A 16,593-nucleotide genomic window follows, 5' to 3' on the forward strand; every position below is an offset into this window, starting at 1 on the left:
AAAACATTGAAGAAGACAAGTCATTTGCGAAACTAACCCGAATTGTCACATGCGGATGGACATTTTAAGGCTCGAGTCAAAAGGAATATTTTAAAATTATCAGTGGGCCTATCAAAGGTTACGGGACCTGTCAGCACAGCGCCGACATGAAAATTTGTTTCGTTTGACTAATCACGAATCAACAGTGCTGTAAACGGGGAATACTCAAACGGAACGTTTAACGGTTGAAACTGCCACCGTAAGTCAATCTATATAACTGTATGATGACTTTCAAAATTAATACTACGCAAAGAGATTCTGATACGAGATTCCATTTTCTGGTCAAATTTATAATATGTGAAACTGTCCGTAGGCTGCAATTCCTGTTGCTTTCAGCAGGTGGCGTCCTCTTGATTGTGCAGACTGAAAAGTACAGGGAGCAGCGAAAAGCTGTCAAGTTGTGCAGATCACCCAGCACTGAGGCTCAGGACGGAGCTTGGACAGAAGAGAAAGAGATGAGGATGCTTCTTTTGGCCAAAATGCTCACCTTTTCCGAGCTTTGACACTGCAGAGGTATCAGAGTGCGGTGCTGCAGCAGCACCCTCCTGAATTCTACTGAAAGAAGAGCAGGAAGAAAGCATCTTTACTCTTGGGTGGAAAGCGGAGACTGAAAGAGACACTCGTCAGTTACTAGAACGACATGGGGTGAGTTTTGGATAATTTGGTGTTAAATAAAAATTAGGAAACCAAAACTTATTTTTCTGCCTAATCTCGCTCTAGAAAAGAAGCGTCAAACACTTTGTAAGATGTTTCCTCATCACAGAGAAAGGTAAGATCCTTTTTCGCCCCTGTCTAGAATTTGCTACTTGTCCTTATTAAAATTGATTTTTTGTTTAATTTGGCATGTGTAGATCAGGAAGTGTGGATGATAATAAAAACACTTCAAGATGCTTCTTTCTATTTGACTTCTGTAAACGTTGTAGGCGGCCCGGTGGTTAGCGCTTCGATTTAACAGTGCATAGGTGCAGCGTTCCTGCTTCCTGTGTTGAGTTTGCATGTTCTCCCTGTGCCTTGTGGATTTTCTCCGGCTACTCCAGTTTCCTTCTACGTTCCAAAACCATGAATGGAACGCTCTAAAACTAGGCGTGAGAATGGATGGTTGTTTGTTTCTGGCAACTGGTTCAGGGTGTCCCCTGCCCACTGCCCGAAGCCAGCTGGGACCCTCGTGAGGACAAAGCGGATCGGAAAATGAATTCATGTAAGCGTCGTCTTGTGTGCAACAACACCAGGAGTGTTTTCATGAATTGATCCATAATTCATGCTTAATAACTCACTTTCCACTGCCACATCAATAAAATAACCAGATCCACATATTTCCACCTACGTAATATCAATCGTCTCCGTCCCTCCCTCACCTCTCGCACCACCGCTATCCTTGTCCACAGTATCGTCACCTCCTGTATTGACTATTGCAATTCACTTGTTTTCGGTGTCCGTCACAAATTCCTCCATAAGCTTCAACTGGTCCAGAATTCTTCAGCCCGGATCATCACTCGAACCCCCTTCTTTCATCACATCATCCCCATTCTCCGACAGCAACACTGGCTCCCTGTCAAACTTAGAATCAACTACAAAATACTTCTCTATACATTTAAAGCCATCCATAACCTTGCCCCCCAACCCCTATCTGTCTGATCTTCAAATTTCCGTTCCCTCTCGTTCCGTCAGGTCCTCATCCTCTGAGTGTTTTGAAAGGTGCTTGTGTTTGAAATGTATTATTATTATCCATCTTTTTTGGCCAAAGATGGACTTTTGAAGCAACCAACTTCTCACGAACGAACTTCTCACACACACACACACACACACACACACACACACACACACACACACACACACACACACACGCACTCACGCGGGTGCCCACCAGTGCACTCGCGCACATATGCACGTACACCACGATGAGCAACAGTCGGAATGGGCCGAAATTGAATGAAAGCTCAAGATACAAACAAACAAATCTTTTTTTCCCTCCACTCATTTCCTCCTCCCACCCCTTGCGGTTGACTTGGGACCAGTTTGCTGGCTCCCGGTCAATTCTGATCGACGTATTGGGCACCCCTGCCTTAAAATCGGAGGTAATTCGCTGACTAGCTTAGCACTTAGCACCGTTGTTTGCGCATGAGCGGTGATGCAGTCACCTGATTGGTTGCTCTCTATGTCAATCAAGTAACGGGATTGATGACAGGGTGACGGAGTACTTCTGTGAAGGTGGCGCCTTGTTTGAATGGCATCGCCACTGCCGAGGCATTTTCGACGCTTTTCGTGTGAGAGCCCGGGAGCCGCATTAACCAGCCAAAGAGCCGCATGCGGCTCGTGAGCCGCGGGTTGGTCACCCCTGATCTACGCAATGATTCTTTCTCATACCGTGATCTCATCCAAAATGGTCCTCATACCACACTTTGATAGTCACTCTTCCAGAATATTTTATTTTAGGACATACTCCACTGATAGGATCATTTTAATTTCTATTTCTATATTTGCCACTCCTCTATGAAAGGATAATTGAATTTGATCAATGTAAAGTCAACCTCCCACCTTCAAAAAAGACAATCGCTATGCATCTGCAGTTGTCTGTCAAGACCTCGGATCAGACCACATCGATATTGGGGATGGTGGGGCCAAAAAGCATCTCCAGTGACTCCGGGGAGGATTATTAGTGTGGGATGAGAAGGAGAATTATAACATCCATCCAGCCATCCATCCATTTTCCACCGCTTATCTGGGGTCGGTTAGCGGGGGCAACAGCATTTGGAGGGAAGCCCAGACTTCCCTCTCCCCAGCCACTTCTTCGAGCTCTTCCTGGTGGATCCCGAGGCCTTCCCAGGCCAGCTGGGTGACAGTCTCTCCAGCGTGTCCTGGGTCGTCCGCGGAGTCTCCTGCCAGCGGGACATGCCCGCAAAACCTCACCAGGGAGGCGTCGAAGAAGGCATCCAAAACAGATGCCCGAGCCACCTCATCTAGCTCCTCTCGATGTGGAGGAGAAGCGGCTCTACTCTGAGCCACTCCCCGATGACCGAGCTTCTCACCTTATCTCAAAGGGAGAGCCCGGACACACTGCGGAGAACACTCATTTCGGCCGTTTGTATCAAGGGATCTCGTTCTTTCGGTCACGACCCATAGCTTGTGACCATAGATGAGGGGTGGGATGTAGATCGACCGGTAAATTGAGAGCTTCGCCCTTTCGCTCAGCTCCTTCTTTACCACGACAGACCGATAGATCTGCATCACAGCAGACGCTGCACCGATCTGCCTGTCGATCTCTCGCTCCCTTCTGCCCTCACTCGTGAACAAGACCCCAAGATACTTAAACTCCTCCACTTTGGGAAAGATGTCCTCCCCGACACAGAGAGGGCACTCCACCCTTTTCCGACTGAGGACCATGGTTTCAGATTTGGAGGTGCTGATCTTCCGTGAGTCGTCACCTTACGGTTGTGGAGGGGTTTGCGTGTCCCAATGATCCTCGGAGCTAAGTTGTCTGGGGCTTTTTGCCCCTGGTAGGGTCACCCATGGCAAACAGGTTCTAGGTGAGGGACCAGACAAAGCACGGCTCAAAAGACCCCTTATGGTGAACAAAACAAATGGACTTCAGTTTCCCTTGCCCGGACGCGGGTCACCGGGGCCTCCCTCTGGGCGCCTGGTGGCCGGGCCTGCACATGAGGCCCGGCCGAGCTCAGCCCGAAGAGGCAACATGGGTCCCCCTTCTCATGGGCTCACCACCCATAGGAGGGGCCAAAGGGGTCGGGTGCAATGTGACCTGGGCATCAGCCAAAGGCGGGGACCCTGGCGGTCCTAGCCTCGGATGCAGAAGCTAGCTCTAGGTACGTGGAATGTCACCTCTCTTGCAGGGAAGGAGCACGAGCTGGTATGGGAAGTAGAGAAGTTCCGACTGGATATAGTCGGACTTGCCTCCACACAGAGCCTGGGTTCTGGTACCAGTTCTCTCGAGAGGGGTTGGACTCTCTTCCACTCTGGAGTTGCTCACGGTGAGAGGCGCAGAGCAGGTGTGGGCATACTCGTTGCCCCCCGGCTCAGTGCCTGTACATTGGGGTTCACACTGGTAGACGAGAGGCTTCGGGTGGGGGGACGGGTCCTGACCGTTGTTTGTGCATATGCACCAAACAGTCACGGATTGTCCATAACAAACACCTTGTTCAAACATAAGGGTGTCCATATGTGCACTTGGCACCAGGACACCCTAGGCCGCAGTTCGATGATTGACTATGTGGTTGTATCATCGGATTTGCGGCCGCATGTTTTGGACACTCGGGTGAAGAGAGGGGCGGAACTGTCAACTGATCACCACCTGGTGGTGAGTAGGCTCCAATGGTGGGGGAGGATACCGGTCCATCCTGGCAGACCCAAACGTATTGTGAGGGTTTGTTGGGAGCGTCTGGCGGAATCCCCTGTCAGAAAGAGTTTCAACTCCCACCTCCGGCAGAGCTTTTCCCATGTCCCGGGGGAGGCGGGGGACATTGAGTCCGAATGGACCATGTTCCGTGCCTCTATTGTTGAGGCGGCCAATCTGAGTTGTGGCGATAAGGTGGTTGGTGCCTGTCGTGGCGGCAACCCCTGTACTCGCTGGTGGACACCAGCATTAAGGGATGCCGTCAAGCTGAAGAAGGAGTCCTATCGAGCCTTTATGGCCTGTGGGACCCCAGAGGCAGCTGACGGGTATCGAGTGGCCAAGCGGAACGCAGCTTCGGTGGTCGCCGAGGCAAAAACTCGGGCATGGGAAGAGTTCGGTGAGGCCATGGAAGAATTATAACATGGCTCATCAAACTGGGTGGAGTCAGCTGTTGAAAAGCCACCAATCACATTAGCAACCGTGATGTGATCGATCCTGGAAGGAGGAAAAGAGAGTCAATGGGGCCTCTTTCTTAGATTATGAGGTCTCACAGAAGGACCTACGTGACTCGATTTGTTTGTCACTAATGGGGCCAGAAAGAAATGTTAAAACTATTCTGATCCCCCCCCCCCAAAAAAAAAAGTCACACTTCTACTGGGACTACCTCGTCAATTCAGTCAGATGTGGAAGGAAGATGTGGTCTGTTTTTTTTTTTTTCCCACTACGGTCATACTTGACCCTGTTTCAAAGCAACGGGATAATGATGATGTTAACGATGAGCAACAGTGGGGGGGATTACACCCACACGGCATCTTCAAATGCCACAAGACACACTCCGCTTTTAGCCAGATAAAGTTCAAAATATCTTTCATCGCATCCCTCCATTGGAAGTGAGTGAGGAAGTAAAACAATGCCAACTAATCTGCATGGATGGGTGTTACAGGATGCATTTCTTTCATTTCTCATTTATTTACATCATTTTTTCCCCTTGCAAAATGCAAAATGTTTACCGTTTATATAAAAAGACTACACACCCCTTTCAAATGCCAGATTTTTGGGGTGGGGCTATTTGGAGGGAACCATGAATGTGACTTAGAACCAGTACAGCTGGGGAAAAAAGCATGAAAAACAACTGTGATAATGTAGCTGCACAAGTGTGCATGCCCTCTTTCAGCTAATGTTTAAGTGCCTCTGCTTAACCCCAAATGAAAGTGCGCTTTACCAGTCGTCATTTCCTGACATTTTTGTCAGTCATTTAAACTGCAACTCTTTTTGAGTACGTCACATTGAGTGATTTCCATTGATGCTGATTCAATGTGGAAATATTGGCACGCAGTGAGTGAGGCATTCAAATGAAATTGACTCAAGTTGTCTTACTAGCTACTAATACTTAAAACCTGAAGACAGTCACTTGTTCGTCAAGGTCAGGTTTTCTCTTTGTCTCCCTTAGAGAAATTTGTCTTGGTGTAAGGGACAGCTGCATGCATAAATGCAAGCAGTCATTTGTGAACAGCACAAGCAAATTATGTTAGTTCAAGTGTCAGACGATCGTGAATCAAATCAGACACAATTATGCCCACATCCAAGACAGCTGAAAATGTTTGACTAGAAATATTGATAACCATAGCTAAAATGTTTTTTTTGTCATCTTCACCACAAAACCAGTCCAATGTGGCCTTCAGAAACAACCATAATCATTTTTGTTCTTTTCCTCCAGAGAGCAGCCAATCTTCAGCACGCGGGCTCATGTCTTCCAGATCGACCCAGCCACAAAGCGGAACTGGATCCCTGCAAGCAAGCATGCGGTCAGCGTGTCTTTCTTCTTTGACTCCAATCGCAACGTCTACCGCATCATCAGTGTGGGCGGCACCAAGGTGAGGACGACATATGTGTACAATTTAGAATTACCTTGATTTCTGAATAAATCTGTTTTGGAAAGAACACACAATGCTGCGTTCAGTGAAAATAACCCCCCAACAAAGCCCCGTCACCAAAAAATGATCCCAACTGGAAAATTGCGCGGCGTAGGATTGATTTGCTCATTCAGGGCTTGGGCGTTTTTCAATCATTGACCAAAAAAAAGAATTCCTAAGTTGATGAAGACATTTGCAGGAGCATCTGTCTGCTAGTCAATGAAAAGAATTTGCCTTCTGGACTGGCCCAGCCAGTGATGGGTGCCACAAAACTGACGCACCGACACACGCGCCGAGCTCACATAGCTGTCCCAGCGCTGGTGCGCTTACTGCTTCAAGGCCTTCATGTGACTGATAGAGAAATCTATGAGCCTAATGGTATCATATTTAAAGTTTAATTTAATTTGGGTATGTCTAGACCAGTGGTGGATGCTGGTCTGTCAAAGAGGGGAAGCTCAATTTTGGCCAACATCATGAAATGTGTCAGTTTATTTATACGTGATTCTACTCTCCGTTCCTTTTCAAGAAAATGATCTGTGACCCTGTCATACCAACAAGGCGTCTTTTCCAGGGACTTAATTAGTGTGCTACAACAACAGGAACTACAATAAAACACACCAGAAATAAAAGATTAATTTGTCGCTAGTTGTTTACAACAAAGAGTGTTGCTAAAATGATGAGAAGTCTCCAGCTCAACTTGGAACAGAATGCGATTTGAAAAATTGCTCACACGGATGCCTACACTAAAAGGTCGGTGATTGGCTCATTTTGATGTCAATCAAACTGGCACACAGGCTCAGACAGATCTTCCAATCTGATGCAGAAAAGCCTGGCGTCCGGTACCCTCCCACTGACATCCAGTCCCAGAGACGCCGAGCGTCCGTGGGTGGGAAAAAACCCAGCTTGTATCCACTGACTTGTCTCTGTTCAACGCATTGGGACAACCTGCCCTGAACTCTCGAGACGCTCGGCATCCGGACAGTAGACGCTCTGCGGACGCTCAGCGTCCACCGTTTAAAGCACAGCGAATCTGCGGGAATGAATGAGAAGGGAGTCGCGTTGTAACCAGTAAGAAGAAGCTGATTCAGAACAAAAGTTGAGCACCTTGTAGCGCATATTTAGTCAATGACATGTACACACAATGAAATTTACATTCATATATTTAATCACTTATTCTTTGACATTTTAGGGGAAGCCGAGCTTCCCTTGCAGTCCAAGAGCAATTGCCACTGGTCTCAATATTTGGATGCGTATTCAGCTCCCCCAAATGCCTGTGCGCAAAGTTGTCGGCCATTTGGGCAGAGGTCTTTTTGAAGTCCACAGTAATCACGTCAAAGCAAGGGGGCGAACAGATGGAAGAAGGCTAGACTCGGTCACCAAGCGGGAAAAAACAATTTGGGAACATAGTGTTGTCGAACATCAAAAGATGATTTAGGAACGGTTGTCGCGCCCAGGCGGACATTTGTCATCTGCGAAGTCTGCGACTTGCTTATTTGTTGTAGACGAGACTGAAAGGTGTGAGCGTATCTGTGGTTCAAAGCTTAAACCAAGGTAGTCAGATCACTACCGAGGGGCCGGACTGGGGGCATCGTAAGCAAATATCGGGGGCAGTGTTTTTCTTGTATTTTGCATATGTAAACAATAAAAGTCTGACAGGAGCACAAGGATCTCTAACTGTGATCATGGAGCAACTACCATCATTCACTCTTTGAGATCCGCTTCCACCGATAAAGACAATCGAGTGTGTCGAGTCATTTGTTTAACTTTGTCCGGGTAAAAAAACTCTGACGGTGTATGAACGACGTAGACTCCGCAAAAATGCACCAAACTGTGTTTATAAGGAATTGTGTCTGTTAACGTGATGTACCCGCTGAAAGGATCCAACGATCTTTATGGGTTATGGAGCACCTCCAGGGAAAATGAAAGTTGTCTGCCGTGTGGGACCATTTTGATCTGCTTTCAGAGCACAAGGTATTTATTTCATTCTCCTGTTTCACCTAGTTCCTCTCAGATTTTCGACTTGTTCCATTCTAATTCAAATTCATTTCAAGGTAACTCTTAAGTTTACTATTCACATTCACATTTTTTCTGAAATGTCGCATTTGTTTCTCAGAACTGCCCTCTACGAACAAATGCGCCTCCTCAATATTGAGGCATTATTGGGCCAAGTATGAGAATAAAGTTTCCGGTAGACTCAAGATAAAATAAGGTATGCAGCCATTCTTACTTTCTCATGGTTGCTTTGTTGATAATTAATTGGCAATCAGTAATTATTATTAATTTATTCTCCATTTCATGTTTATCAATCAAGTTTCCAGGCACCACTGAACTTCATTCTCAAGCACTGCCAGCCCCTCGACATTGTGGAAGAGTGAAGGTTTCATGGTACCCTCATGTTTTGCCATCAAGAAAGGCTCATGTGGCAGTTGACATCAGCCATTTATTTCATCTGAAATGTAAATGTATTGATTTGCTTTTGTTAAATCCTTTCCTTGCACCCTGAAACCTGATAATATAGTAAGCAGTCCACTGTAGTAACCGCTGTCCCTGAAAGGGTTAATCAAACAATTTCTTTTTTTTTTCAGATGACTCGTGGCAGCACTTGGATGACGTCGTGGGGAGACTTGGGAGAAGTGCGACTGCAGATGCAATGGCTAAAGTCCAGCGATATTTAGCAGAGGGGAATATTGGACGGACTCGAGATCCTCTGATATGGAAGAGCCAGCAAACAGCCTATCCCAACCTCTTCCTGCTCGCCAAAAAGTTCTTGTGTACGCCGGCATCATCAGTGTCATGTGAGCGACGCGTGTGTTCTCCACGACAGAAGAACTCCGTTGCAAGAAATGCAACAGAATCAATTTCAAAACATTGGAGAAACTTTTTTTTTTAATAAAAAAATTGGAAAACCAAAATGTTCACAAGCATCCTCATTCACATCATTTTCACTTAGATTTTCCGATTATGATACATGTCAACATTATTTATATACATGGAACAATACAATATAAGGCGCAAAGACTCAAATTTTATATATATATATTAGAGCTGTCAGTTTAGCGCGTTTTTATTGGCATTAATTTAAATGAATTTTAACGGGATTAAAATTTTTCTCGCGAGATTAACGCGGCACACGTCACAAGCGGATGTTTGTTGCTCTATAAATACACCAGAACAAAACAACAAGCGCGCTGCAGAAGTCCACGCCCATGTCTGTTTTGCCAGCCACGGCAGCACGAGACACCGAAAACGGATACTTAAAGAATTTATGAGTGGAAAGTTTACTTTTAAAAAGTTGCCCGATTGCTCCACTGACAAGACCAAAGTTATCTGTTCTTTCTCTCTGTATCATACAGGTATAAGATGAATGCCACTGACACAATTGTTACTTGTTTGGAACTATTTTGTGTGGAAGGTTACAGTGTTCTGCGTCCATATAAATAGAGCGGGTGGAGCTTCTCTGTGTTTGTCTGACAGTTGTAGCGACCTAGCGATAATAAAGTGTTGTCATCGAACCAAGTGTAGTCATTCGAAATGAGGTCTACACAAAAACAGTAGAGAGACTTCCGCACAAGAAGGACCAACATAATCAACACAGCCTGACTGTGTTAGGGGGAGTGAAACCCCCCTCTTTCAGAATGGTTTGCCCCAGCAGCACGGGGGAAGTCCTTGCGCTTGTTTGTACGGCTGGCAGTTTTGAATACAGCGGCACATAACAAACACTGGTGTCCAGGGTCTCGTTATTCTCCAACAAACATACAGAAACAGACTGCTGTGTTCAAAGCAAACTTGAGAAAAATGAAGTATTCAACAATGGCTTAACCCTTGTGTGCTCCAAATTAAAAAGGCCTTAAGTTACGCATTTTACAATTTTTGTAATGATGTATTTTGTGTTATAAAAACGTTCTTTTTTTTTTTTCAAACACTCAAAATGTTCAGAGGCATCTGTGCTATCCATACATACATAGTTTTTATTAGTTCTTTGGGATTTTTTATTCTTTATTTTTTGCAAAAGGGAAAAAAAAATTGTGTCTGGAGGTCCCAACCAAGCCCTACTAACAATCCCGACTGGACGTGTTCATGTAAAATGCATTGGTTTGAAGCCTCCTGCAAAAAGGCAAACTCATTTGCGATCCTCTGACGTCACCTAAAGTTGCAAAATTGGAATGACGTCAACCCAACAATGTGCCATGCTTACGTCTGTCCAAGCGAAAACAAAGCGATTGACGTAAAAATCACGTGAAATGCATGTATACACATTAGGTTTACGATGCATTCAAAAATATGAATTATAATGGGTCTCTATGGTGCAAAATATTTAAATTGTGAAGATTAAGGTATCAAAACGTTTTTTTTTTTATTATTGCTGCAATGCCTGAGAATTATCAGACAGACGTCATGAAATTTAGGCCATTTTAGAACCCCTCCATAAGTTTCAGCTCTCTTGTGTTTTTCTGAATGCCTTTGCCTTTGATTCAAAGACATAAACATTTATCGTAAGCGGTGCACTACGAGGGTTAAATCCACTATAGGCTGAGTACTAGTTTACCGTAGATGGGCACTTTATAATGTTATATTGCTCTGTTTTGATTATATAAAAAGAGCTGTTAAAGCAGCTGTTGTGTGACAAAATATTTTTTTCACTGTTGTTGATGGACAGTAATATTGTGTGAGAGATTATGTGTGAATAACTGCTCCAAGTGAAAAATGGTCATATAAAATTGAAAATTGAAATTGTTATTTCAGTAAATATTTGCAATTTGCACATAGAAAACTGATTCATGATTCCATGTTGATGAGAGCATTAAAATGGGGAAAGATGGGACAAAAAATATAAAGGGAAATTCAGAAATGATAAAAAATCCGTGAATAATCACGATTAATTTTTAGTTCATTTGAGTTAATTATGACAGTTGCATTTTTAATTAGATTAAATATTGTAATCGTTTGACAGCTCTAATAAATATAAATATAATAATATAATATATATAATATATATATAATATAATATATAACAGTGGTCACCAACATGGTGCCCGCGGGCACCAGGTAGCCCGTGAAGACCACTTGAGTAGCCCGCCAGTGCCTGGACATTGTGATTTGCTAGTAGAAATTATGATTTAAAAATGCAAACATTGGCAGTACTGTGAGACATTTCGAAACACGATCAAAGTCTGACAATTTAAATCATCAAGTATTAAAAATAACACATCCTCATATTATTGAAGGTATTTTGGACAAATATGTTATTTCAGACGTGTATCAATTTGGTAGACCTTCACACAATCGGTACACATGAAGTTGCTCTCACCCTCAAAAATGTTGGTGACACCTGATATATAATATAATATAATAATATAATAAATATACTGTATATATACATATTGTATATGTATAGTATATGCAGTATACTGTGGCTGCTCCCTGGATTTAGGTTACGAGCGACACATCAAGTACTGTACTGAGGAGGGGGTTGGGGGGGCTTTAGCTGATCTCGTAGCACCTCGAGTCTGACCCACATTCCTGCTTCCCAGAAAGCCGCGTATGGTGGCAGTTGTGCGCTGAACGGCCCAGAATTGCCTCTGAGTGTATAATCTTCACAGTTGCCTGCATCCAGCTTGTTATGTCAACCGCGTCACTACAGCCAACATGTTATGTCAGCCGTGGCAAGGCAGAAGACAGACGACACAGTCAGTGCATGTAATTGTTTTTTGGCAGGGAAATAAGGACACAGAGGCGAACGGCTTCTTTTAAAGACCCCGCCCTCGCCCTGTGTTGCGATTCCAGGATTTGAAGTCTGTGCCATGATTGTCACTCGCATAGTTGACGTCACAGGCTTTTAAAATAGTTTGCAGCTCATGTCTTTTTCTTTTCATCATGTGGTCAGGGGCGGGGAAATTTACTGGTGAATCTGCTGGATGTGATGCAAAGGTCTCCGGCATTGTGGATTTACAGTGAAACCAAAATCCTCTAGTGGAAAACCTTCAAAACAAAACGAGAGCTTGAGAGAGTGAGCTCGAGACTACGCCATCACCGAGATCTGGGTACAACCTTAATTGGTCGTCAGCATATCACTACTCAATGAAGCTCCTCAAATCAATTCAACATAGGTCCTTGGCGCCAATATCCCACATTTTTAAAAATTGTTTTCACACATAAGAGTTTTCCACCTCAAAAATCTGCAACAGCTGAACTGTGAATATGCGGGTGTGCAAAAAAGTGTTTTTAAATGGGTTTTCAAATCACTTAAATGGAGAACATTGCGTTGTTAAGCGGGCGGCCCGGTGGTCGAGTGGTTAACGCATCAACCTCACAGTGCAGAGGTTGTGGCTTCCAGTCTGGCGTTTACATGTTCTCCCCGTGCTTCCGTGGGTTTTCTTTGGGTACTCCGGTTCCGCCCACATTTTCAAAACATGTGTTGCAGGTTAATGGAACACTCTAAATTGTGCGTAGGGTGCGAATCTGAGCGCGGATGCTTGTTCGTCAATGTGTGCCCTGTGATTGGCTGCTAACCCCACCTATTGCCCGAAGACAGCTGGAATAGGCTCCAGCATGACCCGCGACCCTTGTGTGGATAAAGCGGTTCAGTAAATATATGGAGGGATGAGTTGTTAAGCGAGTAAACTTAACTCGAGTTCCCAACTTGCTCATGAAACAAATGAAATTCTGAATTCAACCACTGCATTCTGGAGATCACAATTTGTCAAATCAAGAGAACTTGTGTGCGTAAAATTTGGGGAAAAAAGGAAAACTGATGAGAATTGGGAAATCGGTTTTGATTGAGTTTAACTTAATCATTCCACTTTGAAATGTACCAATCTGTCGATTGTTTTTCTTGGTAGGCAATTATCAACTGCATCGTTACACCCAGCATGACATTTACGAAGACATCGCAGAAGTTTGGTCAGTGGGCTGACAGCAGGGCCAACACAGTCTACGGTTTGGGCTTTGCTACAGAGCAACAACTGCACCAGGTAACGGCTTTCAGTGGACATGCGTAGATCAGTTTCATGTGATGTATGCATACATTAAGTCTGGCTGCGCGTGCATCTGGGAGGCAGAAAACACACGCTTGTGAGTCATAATAGTCTTGTGCCGGGGTTGTCAGAATGTAAAGAGCACAGACAGAGATCTAGTCTTTTATAGAATTCCTGCTGGTAAACACCACTTTCAGAAAAAAACAGCAAAAGTTATGGTTACAAGCTTGACGACGTGAGAATTGGACTGAGGAGGCAATTAAGAATGCTTGTCTTTGCAAACAACAGTGACATCATTAAGATATGCGTGCATCTTGGAGGCAATGTTTGCAAACTTTGAAACTCATCCATGTTGTTTTATCACAAGTTCTCAGAGAAGTTCAAAGAAGTGAAAGATGCAGCTCGTCTGGGACGGGAAAAATCCCAAGATAAAGAACTGGCCAACACAGCCCTCAGCATTGCTGCACCGCAGGTGAGCACAGCTAGAAAACAAAGTCATCAAACTGCAACCGTGCGACGCATGTGACATGGAATTCATTGTGCGGAATATAAAGTGATCTCAGCAAAGTGGTCACCATTTTGAATGCAAACGATTTTGTTTGGTTATTATGATTGTATTCTTGCTATTATTTTAGGGCTTCTGTACAGCTGTGGCTGTTGTGAACGCACCATAAAAACAGTTGAGTTCATAAGATGGTGCGGATCTAACCAAGAAGAGTTGAACACACCTTTGTCCGCTTACTAGTCGGGACTGCTGCAACAGAGTGGAAGGAGGAAAAAGTGAAGCAAGAGGAAGGAAAGGCAAAAGATGAACGATGAAGTGGGTCACTTATCTCAGAGGGGAGTGACAGTGAGGAATATAGGGTGATGCTAAAATGGTCCCAGCAGCTTCCTCTTCAGCCCACAAAGCCTCACCTCAGACCTACTAGAGCACAAGTGTCAAACTGTGGTCCTCGAGGGCCATTACCCTGCTGCAACACACCCGATTCATAATCATGATCGCTACCGGGCTCCTGAAGAGCTTGCTGATAAATTGATCATTTTAATCCGGTGTGTAATAGCCGCCAGAGAAGGAAAATGTGCAGCATCGCGACTCTTCAGGATCGCAGTTTGACACCTTTGAACTAAACCAATTAGGGATACCAAACAAATAAACCACATCATGACCATATGAGGGTTACAGTGACCAACTCTTCATGTCTGCCCATTGAAAGCCTGCACATTCCATTAACACCTTCCACCCGCCCCAAATCTGAAAGAAAATAGAACTCAAACCCAATTCCAATAAAGTTGGGACGTTGTGTTGAACATAAATAAAAATGCAATTATTTGCAAATCATCTGTAATTGCCCCACGGGGATTAAGTTTTCAGAATCTGAATCATGTTCAATTGGATCCACTTTCATCTCATTGGATACACTAGAGCAGCGGTCCCAAACTACGGTCCCATTGGTCCGGCCCCCCTGAACAATACCAGAGAGTCTTTTGATTTATTTTTCATCTATGTATATTTGTATTTTATCATAAAATTTGGCTTTTGCAATAAAATATTCCTTAGTTATGAACTATGTTCATGATTAGCTATTAGCTGGTAACAATTTCATAAACACATACAGTATAACGTGACATTTGTTCCATCCTTCTGAGGTCTGTGCCGTTATCATGCAACCCCAGAAAAAAAAATCCTAAACTCGTCCCTCTCAAAGAGAATGTAATCATGGCGAAAAGGTGAGGTAAGAGAAAAAAAAATATTCAGAATACAGGGAATTTAACCCAAAATGGAGAAACCATTTTTTTTTCAATGCAAAGAAAAGATTGTCTGCCTCATCTGTTGGTGGCGGTATTCAAAGAATACAATCTGCGGAGACACTATGAATGCCGTCACAACCACAAGTACGATTTTTTGCATGGCCAAATGAGAGCAGACAAACTGTCAACGCAAAAAGAGGAATGTTAGCTCAGCAAAATACATTTGTACGCCAAGCTCAGCTGGACCAGTCATCTGTTCGGGCTAGCTTTCGGTTTGCTCAACTGATAGCAAACAGCGGTAAGGAGAGATTGTCAAGAAATGCATGAATGCTGTCGCAGAGGTGGTGTGTGCCGAGAAGAAATACCGCGAGTGTATCAAAAAAAGTTATTTGATTTTGTGTGGGTTTCTGGGAAACAATACATTTTTACGTCTAGGTACTCTTGCAGTCACACTTTTGCCGTTACAAACTGACCCCGGCCCCCCCATCAGAGAAGCGAATAGTTATGTGGCCCTCACAGGAAAACGTTTGGGGACCACTGCACTAGAGAGACAAACTATTTTATGTTCAAACTGGTAAACATGATTGTTTTTTAGCAAATAATGATTAACTTGGAATTTTAGGGCGGCAACACGTTCCAAAAAAAAGATGAGTCTTATGCCACCTTCCACCTTTTCTTTGAACAACATTCAGTAAACGTTTGGGAACTGAGGATACTAATTGTTGAAGCTTTGTAGGTGGAACTCTTTACTATTCTTGCTTGATGTACAGCTTCAACTGTTCAACAATCTGGAGTCTGCATTGTCGTATTTGATGCTTCATTATGCGCCACACATTTTAAGTGTGAGACAGATCTGGACTGCAGGCCAGTCTAGTACCTGCACTCTTTGACTACAAAGCCACGCTGTTGTAACCCATGCATAATGTACTTTAGCATTGTCTTATGGACGGCATCAAAACCTATATGTCGCCGCTAGCATGAATGCTGCCTTCACAGATATGTTGGTGAGCCATGCCAAGTGTTAGCACTAGCTTACGTGCTAACATAACAGTTAAGAGTAGTAGGGTTAGCTTTGTATGGTTGTGAGGTGTTGAAAGATGATAGTTTCATTGTTGTTTTTGTTCTCTTTTGAACTTCATGATGGATTTCAACTGCAGTTCTCACAGGTGAGTGGTTTTGATGTTACTGTACTTTCAACCAACCGATTTACTGTCTATCGTTTGAAACAAACCACAAACCAAAGTTGTAATGTATGCATGTACATACACTCATTGCGCTAAATTATTGGGACACCAGGCCATGACAGGAGTAAATGTCAGTCCTAGTTCATTCCAGTAGAAGTTCATAGCAGCAAAGTTATGAAAGGAAGAAGTAGAAGAACAAAACATAGGAGCTGCACACAACACATAACTGTCTGTGTCCTATGTGTTGTATTGTGTTATTTTGACTTCAAAATGGCACCGCGAGAGTGGCTGCCTTTGCAGCAGCTCCTATATTTTGTTGTTCTACTTCTCCATTGCGAGACTAATAAAGGTTTTCTTATCTTAAGACACAGACAGTCGTGCAATCTTAA

General features: G+C 44.0%; 1 protein-coding gene across 5 annotated transcripts in view; it reads left to right on the plus strand.

The window, feature by feature from the left end:
- The window catches only part of LOC127616743 (homer protein homolog 3-like), a 22,820-nt gene continuing 6,227 nt past the window's right edge, over window positions 1–16,593 (plus strand). The window contains exons 1-7 of one of the 5 annotated variants that reach the window (XM_052088542.1): window positions 1–238; window positions 376–684; window positions 760–808; window positions 6,102–6,258; window positions 13,137–13,268; window positions 13,639–13,743; window positions 16,178–16,186. In XM_052088542.1, the coding sequence (XP_051944502.1) occupies window positions 786–808; window positions 6,102–6,258; window positions 13,137–13,268; window positions 13,639–13,743; window positions 16,178–16,186 (426 nt within the window). In that variant the 5' untranslated portion in view covers window positions 1–238; window positions 376–684; window positions 760–785. The remainder of the gene's footprint in view (window positions 239–375; window positions 685–759; window positions 809–6,101; window positions 6,259–13,136; window positions 13,269–13,638; window positions 13,744–16,177; window positions 16,187–16,593) is intronic. The other 4 variants (XM_052088540.1, XM_052088541.1, XM_052088543.1 and 1 more) reach the window with 4 other exon arrangements.

The sequence above is a fragment of the Hippocampus zosterae genome, chromosome 15, assembly GCF_025434085.1.
Source record: "Hippocampus zosterae strain Florida chromosome 15, ASM2543408v3, whole genome shotgun sequence".
NCBI classification, from domain to species: Eukaryota; Metazoa; Chordata; class Actinopteri; order Syngnathiformes; family Syngnathidae; genus Hippocampus; species Hippocampus zosterae.